The sequence below is a fragment of the Apis laboriosa genome, unplaced genomic scaffold (genome assembly GCF_014066325.1).
Source record: "Apis laboriosa isolate Shangri-la unplaced genomic scaffold, ASM1406632v1 scaffold122_cov146, whole genome shotgun sequence".
Lineage (NCBI taxonomy): Eukaryota > Metazoa > Arthropoda > Insecta > Hymenoptera > Apidae > Apis > Apis laboriosa.
In genome coordinates, this window is record NW_025221084.1 from 60,565 (window position 1) to 71,704 (window position 11,140).

The following is an 11,140-nucleotide window of genomic DNA, read 5'->3' on the forward strand; positions in this document are numbered from 1 at the left end:
ATTTATTCAAAACCATTCAAACTTGTTTCTGAAATATATTTTAATAATATAATAATCTAAAATAATCAAATAGTAATTAAATGAAACATCATGTATAAGATTATTAGAAATGCATTAATTACATTAAAATTCAATTAAAAATTGATATAGAGCATGAAATTTTTTGTAAGATTTTGGAATTTTACAATTTCAGAAATAAAAAAATAAACAAATGTGACTATCAAATATCAAAATATGTGAAACTAAAAATTCAAAGTTTTATTTTAAATATCTCTCATATACTCTAGCAAATGAATCAACATGTTATGGGCATCAATCTTAATTTTTTAATTATTTTATATATAAATCAATAATATAATATTACAATATATTATATGTCTCTTAAACTCTAGTTGTTGTCTATGGAAAATTGGCATTCTGCTTAATGATATGAATTTTAAGAAAATTTAAGAAAAAAAATAAAAATAAATTTAATAAAAATTCAGTAAATTAATATTTATATAATTATATAATATTTATATAATTATAATATAANTATATTTATATTTAAACTTAAAATACTTTAATAACGATAAACTGAAATTTAAATTTTAAAATAAATTAATTTTAGTATAAAAAATAACGTTTGAATTTTTTAGACACAATAAGAAAAGACTAATAAGAAAATTCAATCTTTTCTATTTATATTTTCTATTTATATTTAATTTTGAAGAAATAAAATGTTATATTTTTTTGGATTACATCATTATATAATTATTATAATTTATATTTAATATCAAAAACTATACAAGGAGAATATTTAATATCAAAAACTATATAAAGAGGTTTCATATAATATTATATGGTAAATACATCTTTAAATTTTATTGTAATATCTATTATCATGCAAAATCGTCTTTACTACATATTTATTACAAAATGGTCCCTCTTAATATAGATTTTGATACCAAATATAAAGTATATGTAATAAATTATACAATACCATAATAAAATAATGAATACAAAAATTTAATAATAAATTAATGTCAATCAATAATAATTATAATTACTTTTTAATATTTTTATTTACTTGTTATACGAAAATATATAAAACATTATATATAAAAATAAAAAAAATATTATAAAAATATATTATATTATATTATAAAAATAAAAAAAAAATAAAAAAGATTAGATTTTTTTAAGTCATTGCTAAAAAAAATTCAAACATTATTTTAAACACTTCTTATTAAAATTAATTTGTTTTGAAATTTAAATTCACTTATCATCCTTATTTATTATTAAAGTTATTAAAAAAAAGTTATTATTAAAGTTATTAAATTAAAAAAGTTTTAAAATATTTTAAAAATATTTACTGTTTTATTTTTTAATCATAATTCATGTCATCATAAACAGAATGTCGCAGTATTTTACGAACAACAATCAAAACCGAAATTCCCTAAGAATTTAGGAAAATCCTAAAGAACTTCTTCCTCAGCTTTAATAATAAGATTACAATCTATTTTATATTTTATCTGTGGTATAACATAAATGAACATAAATTTTATATAATTAAATTATGAAATTAAATTTCATTGTAAATAAATATTTAACAATAAAAAATATAATAAAATGAATTTACTCATAAAAAATGTATTGTCTTACAAAATAAATAAAGTATATCATCAATTTGTACATACTGAAACGAAATTAAAAAAACAAATAAAATGGTTAACACCTACAGGATATAAAACAGATATTGTAATCTATAATCCAATAACAAAATGTAAAGTACCCTTAATTTTAAAAAATAAAAATATTCTAACTTGGTATGTATGTGGTCCTACTGTATATGATTCTGCACATATAGGACATGCAATGTAAGTTTTTCTTTTGAATTATTAATTTTGTATTTGAAATATTTATTTCACTTTATTTATTATAAAATAAAATTTTTTACAAATATTCATTTTATTGCATTAATAATGTAAATAAAAATTAAAATTTTATTTATTTTATTATTTTTTATAATTAAGTTATATAGCATATAAAAGTCTTTCAAATTTTATTTTATAGGACTTACGTACATTTGGATATTATCAGAAGAATATTAACAGATCATTTTAATATAAATATTGTAATGACCATGTGTTTAACAGATATAGATGATAAAATAATAATACGTTCAAAAGAATTAAAACAGAATTATAAAGATTTAACGAGATATTATGAAAATGAATTTATTGAAGATATGAAAATGTTAAATGTTATTAAGCCTCATTTATATTGTAGAGTTACTGATTATATTCCACAAATTATTCAATTTGTAAAAAGCATTGTAGATAAAGGCAATGCTTATCTTTCAAAAGATGGTAAAAAAAAAAAAATAATTACTTATTATTATTAATTTCAAAAATGTTTTATTTTTAGGATCAGTTTATTTTGATACATGTAAATATGAAATGTATGGCAAATTATCAACACCATTATTAGGTAATTCTCATCCAGATAAAAAATCTGCAATGGATTTTTGTCTTTGGAAAGCAGCTAAAGAAAATGAACCATGTTGGAAATCTTTATGGGGTTTTGGAAGACCAGGATGGCACATAGAATGTAGCACAATTGCAAGGTAAAAAAAAATATTAAAATTTTTTATTTCACTAATTTTATTAACTTAATTTATATAATTATAAAAATATATTTCAATTAGTACAGTTTTTGGAAATTCTGTGGACATTCATAGTGGTGGAATAGATCTTATATTTCCACATCATGAAAATGAAGAAGCACAATCTTGTTCTTATCACGAAGTAGAACAGTGGGTAAATTATTGGATACATTGTGGACACTTATCTTTAAAGAATGTAAAAATGTCAAAAAGTCTTAAAAATGTTATTAGCATAAGAGAATTTCTTAAAAAATATACAGCAAATCAATTTAGAATGCTTTGTCTACTTTCTAATTATAAAAATGGTATTACATTTTAAATAATTTTTGTATAAAATATTAATTAATTTTAAATTAAATTTAACTATTGAACTTTTCTATTTTTCAGAACTAAAATTTTCTGATGTTATAATGAATAATGCAATAGATATATTACATAAAATTGAACATTTTATTAACAATTGTGATAACTATATTGCTGGAAAATGGAATATTGGTAATATAGATGAAGTTGCATTACTTCGTGTTAGTTACATTTAATATCTAATTATTAATAATTATTTTTGTAAATATATTTATATTATATTTCTCAATAAAAATAAAATTTATTTTAGTGTTTAGAAGAAACAAAAAACAATGTTAATATTGCATTAGCAGATGATTTTAATACTGTACAAGCTATGAAATCATTGATAAATCTAATTGATATAGGAAATAAAATGTTACACGATTCTAAGGTAAATATGAATTTATTAATATTATGTATTTAGAAATGTATATATATATATATAATAATTATATATAATTATATATAATTATTATATATATATATAATTTACTGATAATAATAATGGTAACAAATTTGAAAAACTATTATATTAAATAGGATAACAAAATCACTTGTGGTACTTGTATACCTGCTATAGCTACAGTATTAAATTATATATCAACAATATTTTCAAAATTTGGAATTTCAAATTCTTCAACAATAAATGATGATAAAATAAACAACCTCGTTGAATGTTTGATTAAATTTAGACATATTGTTCGTAATAAAATTTTAGAACATGATGTAAAAGATAAAGCTTTACTTATTGCATGCGATAAAATACGATCAGAACTTTCTACTTATGGTGTAACAATAAAGGTATTACATTCAATTTATAATTTTTAAATCGTATATTTTATATTCTAATTCTATTTTTATCTCTATTTTTATTTTATTTTTAGGATTGTAAAACTGAAACAATTTGGAACATCAAAAGATATTAAACAAAAATCAGCAAAAATTCTTTTATTATAATTGAGTATTTTTAATAAAAAATGAAATGATTAAAATTTACATTTATTTTTATATTAGTTTTAGAGAAATAATTTTTTTAAATTAATATTAATTGCTATTAATTACTTAAATTTATTTTTGATTTTTTTGACTTAATATGATTGTTTTCCAGATTTTTCCTTTTCATTCCATTTTTCTTTTCTGCTATTGTTTTTTTTAACCCTTTCATCTTTCTTGTCTGTATGCTATTAATATTTTGTATTCCAACATGTATACGACCAAAGGTTGTTCCAAAATTATCTGTGGATATATTCTTGTTCTTCTTAATCTATTAATTGTAATTTAAATAAACAAATATATAAAAAAATCTTAATAAACTACACTATTTTAATAATAAAAATGTTACCTTAAGTTCTTTTGGTTTTTTACAAGCTTCTTTAAATAAATCTTCAGAAGCAAGCTTTATACGCCTACAAATTAAATTTACTCTTGGACCAATTTCTTCTAATTCAATTTTTGGTATTCTAGAATTGGATTTTTTCAAAAGTATTCTAAAATATAATTTTATGAAATAAAATACATTTGAAATCATTTTACATAATAATTTCTTATAATAAATAAATATACCTATAACTGCGTAAAAATATTTTATTCTCAACAATAGTAAAACTTAAAACATGTTCAAGACCTTGTAGTCTAATCTTTTCTACTGGTTCTCTTTGAAACATATCTACAAATAAATTTTTAATTTTATTATATTCATGATTATTTTCAAAAAGTTCTCCATTGAAAACTAATAAAGGTTTAATTCCTTGTGATATTTTTGAAATTTTAAAATCTTTCAAGCCTTTATAATTCTCTATACCAAATTCTGCCATATCTAATAATGTATGTTCATACATTCTTCCTATTATTAAGTTATGAGGACGTTTTTTATTATGTAAAGCAATCATGAAAAGTGATGCATTATATTTTATACAAAACTTTTCAACAGGTGTTATATCTTCAAATGGCAATATATCATTCTTTTTTTGCATCATCTCTGCATCTGGTTTTTTTAAATTATACTAAAATCAAATATTATCATATTAATTATATAAAATAATTTATTATTATTAGAACTTACCAAATCTTTCATAAAATCTACTACTATTTGTGAAGTTTTTTTGCTTTTAAAACACAAAATTTGTTTAACATTTTCTATTAATTTCGGTTCTTTTTTCAAAATAGCTCGTTTACCTCTATGGGTAGTTGGTTTTCTGTAAGAATTATATTGATATTTTTAAAATAAATAATATACATCATATTTATAAAAGAAGTTTATTTTAAAAAGTTTATTTATTTTATATTAAAATATATTTAAATATATTTTTAATAGAAATAAATAAATTTAATATATGAAATTAAAAAATGTATTGTAAAGATATATGTAATCATAACCAAAAATATCGATTTTCGGAATTTTTCATATAAAAATTAAAAATACTTACACTACTCTATTTATTACAGTCATATTGGTGAATCAATTTTAAAAAATTGTAAAATTATAGAAATATTGAATGAATAATTATTCTTTAAAATATATTACATCAGAACACATGCTATTATGAGATACGTTCTAGTAAGCATAGTCATATTAGTATTAGTATTTTTAGGCATAAAAAAAACTTAATAAATATGTATAGCAATAATTTGTCTGGATTTTACGAAATTATTAATCTTTAAATATAAATAAATATTATAATATATATATATAATATATAATATAAATATTATAATATAATATATAATATAAATAAAAATTATAATAATAAAAATTATAATTATAATAATAAATATTATATTATTAAAAATAATATTCAATTCTTCAAAAATTATTTATAAAAATGTATATAATTAATATAAATAATAAATTTCTTAAATATTGATTTGAAAATATATTTACATGTACATACATTTTAAAATACATTTACATGTATATGTATATTTATAAATGCTAATACCATACTTTACATAAATTTTCATTAATATTTGATTAATATTTTTTAAATCAAATTTTTTAATTTCATTAGATTTTTGTTACTCTCTTTCCTGCATTAACCTTTTATATTCTGCTTGTTTCTTCATTTGTTTTTGCTTCCGTTTGATTCGTAAAAAATCTTTTTTAATTAATATTAAAATTTACTTATAATTCATTTAATTGAAAAAATGAAAAAATTTTTAATTAATTTACCTTTCTTTGCATTTTGTTCTGATTGAACAATATCTTGCTTTTTATAATATTTTATATCATTTAAAACTTCAATATTAGGATTCTTTGATCTTATTACTGTTTATTGTACAAAAATTTTTTCTTTTTATTCACTTTAGATTTTAATATATTATCTAAAAAATAAATAATATAATGATATGTAGGATTGATTGACTACATGGTTCTAATATCTCATTATTTTAAGTAATAAATATTTTAAGTAATAAATCTTTTTTTTGATTATTAAATATAAATAAATTTGATAATTTTTTTGGTAGCTTTTGAATTTCTGTTTTTATTTCTCCACCAAAACATAATATCTTTTTAAAAGATATTATATTATTGTAAGAGAATCCTAATAAAATAATAAAAAAGAATATATTTCATACATATAAGATATTCAAATATTGAAGAATTCTTACAATTCTTGCACAATATATTAATAAACTTTTCATGATATTATCTATAACAATATCCCATATCTTCATGAAATCCAGTTCCATCTTGTAACTGAATTTTAACAAATCAAAATTACACATCTAAAAATATATTTTTCCATGAATATTTCAATGAAATCTAAAATATTTAATGTACATAAAATTTCATTATAAAAATTACAATACAATTATACATATCTATTTTTTGATTCGTAACATTATGGTCCATTTTTTTTCACAAATAGTTTATTTGCTAATAATATTAAATCATTATTAAAAGTTAATATTTCTTTTAAATCAAATTTCTGTGGAAATATTATATTCTTTTCCGAATTCATAGGCTAAAACAAATTAACTTCTATTATATTTTATATTTTTTATATTTTTTAATTTGTATAATTAAATATTATAAAGTTTATTATCATTTTTTTGATATAAATATTTACAATTTTTATACAAAATGGATAATTAATGATATTATCCATGATAATATTAATTTAAATGTTAAAGAAATTTAAAATTTTATAATATTTATTATTTAGAAAATATCGATATTTTCTACTATAAATTTTTGTAGTAATGAACTTCACATTTCAATTATTAGTGGCAATTTTAAAATTTAAATAAGATAATAAAAAAAACTGTATAAATTTTAAAATAATAATTAAATAATAAAAAAAATTTAATAAATATAGATTGAAAAATTTTCAAAAATGTAAAGAAAATTTTTTTCAATTTTTTATTTTAAAATAAAGGAATTTCTTATATCATATCGTATGTAATTTTATCATTTCTTTTTTTTCTAGTTATAAGAGTTTTCTACATCTCTTCATTTTATTATTATATTTATATATACTTGATATATTTTCAGAAAATTATATAATAAAGAATAATATATTTTTTTCAGAAATTCTCAGATATATTCTAGATATTTCACAGACTCTATATATCTTCTAATGTAATATCTATATCATTAATTATTGAAGAGTTCGCAATATTTTTGAAAAAAAATTTTGCATAATCATAATTTCAATTTTTCATAACTTTTTAAAAATTATAAAATGTAATAATAACGATAGAGTAAACTTTTGAAGTAAAAAAATTTCTTTTTATTGAAACAAAAAACTTTATAATTATTTATAATTTTGAAAATATTTTTTCTTTTTTTTTTATTCATATTTATTAAGATTTTCTTTTTAAATTATCTAAAGTTATGAATTCTTTTTTTTATCACTTTGATACTACACTTTGATATCTTTATTTTATATCTAATATAATATATTAAATGAAACTGAATTTCTATTTATAATTTTTTTTTTTATAATAATCAATTTTATATATTTAGCATACATTTTTTTCATAAATTAAATAAAAATCAAAAAATTAAAAATTTTAATATAAATCTTTGTTTTCTTTCCTTCGATAATTTAATAAATAATTAACAAAATATATTTTATATTTTTGTGTTGCATATACTATCTGTTATTTTGTATATTATGTATATGTAATTTTATGAACTAATATTTATTGTCAGAAAAATTGCAAAAAGATTCAGATTGCATATATTTGTTGTATCCAAATCTGTTAGCAAATTGATATATGTAACAGAAATATACAAAACAAATTGATAATTTACTAAAGCAAATTGACGATAAAAATTGGATAAATTAAACTAATATAACGTGTTGTCAGAATGGAAACAAAAACGAAATAAAATTTATGCAATAAACTAGTGCCAAATACGCAGCAAAAATTGAATAAATGTAACCTTGGATATTTAATTTAAATTTTAAATAGAAATATAATTTAAAATCTGTTAATTTTTTCCAAAATATGATCATTTAAAATGTAATAAGAATCATCATATGATATTATGTATATATATATATATTTCTTCAAACATTACATGAGCATCATAAAAAATACATGCATATATATATACATGTATTTTATAAAATGAATTTTTATATTATTAATGAAATGAAAAAAGAATTAATATCGATGTAAATAATATTTTTTTTATTTTATTCATTTATATATTACATTTTCGTATTGTGGTTTTATAAAATGTAAAACAAATTTTTTGATCGATTACGAATAATATTTTTACTTATTTTTTACTTTTCTGATTGTAAAAAAAAAAATTTCACATTTTTTATTTTATATTTTTTTGTATATTTTTATATAAATATATGTATATATTCTTTTAGAAAAAAAGAAAATACTTTATGCATCTCCATATAAAATTAATTTCTTTAATTTATAGAAATAATATGAGATTCTTCAGATAGGCCAAAAATACATTATTCGCTAAAACTTCTCCTTTTTATGATCTCCTTTTGTGTAATATCTTAATATTGTATCAATATTTTCAAATAATAAATAAATTTATAATTTTGAAGAGAATTTTAATAATTTTATTTTATTATTACTGCAGTGAACTATTTATAAATTATAGAGAATTTGATATTAATAAATTATAAAAGTTAATAAATTAAAAAAAATTAATAAAGATTGAATTATTTTCGAATTTTTAATCTTTTATATAAATACATGATTATTAAAAATGATATATTAAAAATAAATTTCAGTGATTAATTTATTATATTAATTTATTTAAGTATTAGTTTATTCAATTCGCTGTAATACATTTATGATAATAAAGCAAAAGAAACATGAAACTATTTTATGTATTATATTAGAGATATTGAATTGATTGCTGGTGAACCAGCAATTATGGCTTTTATTCCTCTTTCTTACCTTTCCGAAAAAACTGTACGAAAATATTTCTATCATATCTCTAAAAAATTTTTTTTTCAAACATTACATGAGCATCATAAACAATACTTTTATGTATATTTTTTCATATTTCATATTTTATCAATTATATAATAGTGATTAATTTGCTCATAGTAAGAAATTTAATTAATTAAATATAAAAAAATTAGTTCTCCCTCAAAAAAAAAATAGTATTTCCTTTTTTATAAAACTGATTAATCGAAAGTTAGACATTAGTTTAAAAGTTTTCTATTTTTGAAAATTAATTATTTTTTTCATTCCACATTTTACTTTATACTCTTTCTTTGCTGAGAAATATTGCTGTTTAGGCTTATAATCAATTCTTTTTATTAATTCATTTTCGAATAGAATTTTAGAATTACTAAAGATGTTTCATATATATCAAACAGTTTATGAAGCTATCGATCATCACAACTTCGTTTTTAATACTTAATATTTTTTTTCCATATTTAATATGTTTAATATTTTTTTTAGAAGATTTTATTATTATCCTTTCTAATTTTTGAAGTTCAATTTAATGCATGTTTGTCAAATTTGAGGCATTTTCTAATAGCTTGTTATTTTTGCTCAAGGCAGATTTTTAATGTAGTTTTTTAAGGATATAATTGCCATTTAAAAATATTGACTTGAAGGCAGTCTTCTAGTAAGTTATTTTTTATTAATAAAATAGATTCAATGTCTGCCTATCAATATATATATGGAATTAACCAATCTATCTCAACTAAATGTCACAAATCTAGTATTGATCCTTAAAATTAATAACTTAATTAACAAAAATAATTAAACTCAAAAATCTTCTGATCATTGCAGGCATTAACACTCACTTTTATAATATTGATAATCTAATATTGCTTTAAAATATGATTATGAAATACCAATCATTAAATACATCATTTGAAAATGAAAAAATAATAGAATAATAAAAAAAACAATGTAATTATAAAAATTCATTTGTATCATAAATATCTTGAATAACTGCAATCCCTTATAATAATTTAATTAAGATTTTCTTTTTTTCAATTTAATTAAAATACTTTGTCAAAATTTAATCATTTATACTTTTTTTAAAATAAATTAATGATTTTCTTCTGATTAAAACCGCCTATATATATGAAATAGTTTTCCTAGAATAAAGTGAATAATTCATTCATTACATAATAAAATTATATTTTTGTTTTACTTGCAAACTTTTTATGCAATTTTCTTCATCAATATTTTAGAATTTTTGACATTACAGCCAGTGAAAAAATTTATAAAATAAGGCTTGCATAAAATCCCATGTTGCTATTGCTACTATTTTAATATATTCTTTAACAATATATTAGCCTTTTTATAAAATTATAATTATGTATAATTTAATAATAATAATAACGATAATAACAATAATAATTTAATAATAATCAATGCTTACATCAACATTGCCTTAGAATATTCAATTTTGTTATAAAGATTTAGAAACATGTAAGATAATATGTAAAAATATTTTTATAGATGTAACAAATTTGATTATAAGATATATATGAGATTCTTTATTATATATTCTCAATGTTTTGAAAAAAAATAAATATGCAATTTATCTAATATATAATTTATATTTTTATAATTTTGAATTGAAAAAATAGATAAATATTGCACTGCATCTGAAAAATAAATACTTATTTATTATTATTATTTACTTGTGTTGTTATTTGTGTTGTATATATATATATATATATATATATATAT

At 17.6% G+C, this 11,140-nt stretch overlaps 2 protein-coding genes across 4 annotated transcripts; one reads left to right on the forward strand and one right to left on the reverse strand.

The window, feature by feature from the left end:
* Positions 1–1,582: 1,582 nt before the first annotated feature.
* On the forward strand, positions 1,583–3,988 carry LOC122720224 (probable cysteine--tRNA ligase, mitochondrial). The gene is made up of 8 exons (XM_043946783.1): positions 1,583–1,859; positions 2,056–2,351; positions 2,410–2,608; positions 2,690–2,952; positions 3,035–3,171; positions 3,261–3,383; positions 3,533–3,793; positions 3,877–3,988. The coding sequence occupies exons 1-8, from the start codon at positions 1,612–1,614 to the stop codon at positions 3,916–3,918; spliced, it is 1,569 nt and encodes a 522-aa protein (XP_043802718.1). The 5' UTR covers positions 1,583–1,611; the 3' UTR covers positions 3,919–3,988.
* Positions 3,989–4,031: 43 nt separating this feature from the next.
* On the reverse strand, positions 4,032–5,547 carry LOC122720225 (ribosome production factor 2 homolog). Of its 3 annotated transcripts, none has more exons than XM_043946785.1 (5): positions 5,419–5,547; positions 5,055–5,187; positions 4,556–4,995; positions 4,335–4,452; positions 4,032–4,256 (listed from the first exon to the last, which is right to left on the reverse strand). In XM_043946785.1, exons 1-5 carry the CDS (start codon positions 5,439–5,441, stop codon positions 4,047–4,049), a joined length of 924 nt encoding a protein of 307 aa, XP_043802720.1. In that variant the 5' UTR covers positions 5,442–5,547; the 3' UTR covers positions 4,032–4,046. The 3 variants fall into 3 exon arrangements, with proteins under 3 accessions (XP_043802720.1, XP_043802719.1, XP_043802721.1); XM_043946784.1 differs by having other exon boundaries at positions 4,335–4,479; XM_043946786.1 differs by having other exon boundaries at positions 4,148–4,228; positions 4,335–4,479.
* Positions 5,548–11,140: the final 5,593 nt, after the last annotated feature.

Excerpts from the sequence above, each read along its gene's own strand:
- LOC122720224 (XM_043946783.1), top strand. The coding sequence starts at position 1,612 with ATGAATTTACTCATAAAAAATGTATTGTCTTACAAAATAAATAAAGTA. Across the intron at positions 3,384-3,532 it reads AAATGTTACACGATTCTAAG|GATAACAAAATCACTTGTGG; the intron begins GTAAATATGAAT and ends TATATTAAATAG. Across the intron at positions 3,794-3,876 it reads CTTATGGTGTAACAATAAAG|GATTGTAAAACTGAAACAAT; the intron begins GTATTACATTCA and ends TTTTATTTTTAG.
- LOC122720225 (XM_043946784.1), bottom strand. The coding sequence starts at position 5,441 with ATGACTGTAATAAATAGAGTAGT. Across the intron at positions 4,996-5,054 it reads TAGATTTTATGAAAGATTTG|TATAATTTAAAAAAACCAGA; the intron begins GTAAGTTCTAAT and ends ATTTGATTTTAG. Across the intron at positions 4,480-4,555 it reads ATATTTTTACGCAGTTATAG|AATACTTTTGAAAAAATCCA; the intron begins GTATATTTATTT and ends ATTATATTTTAG.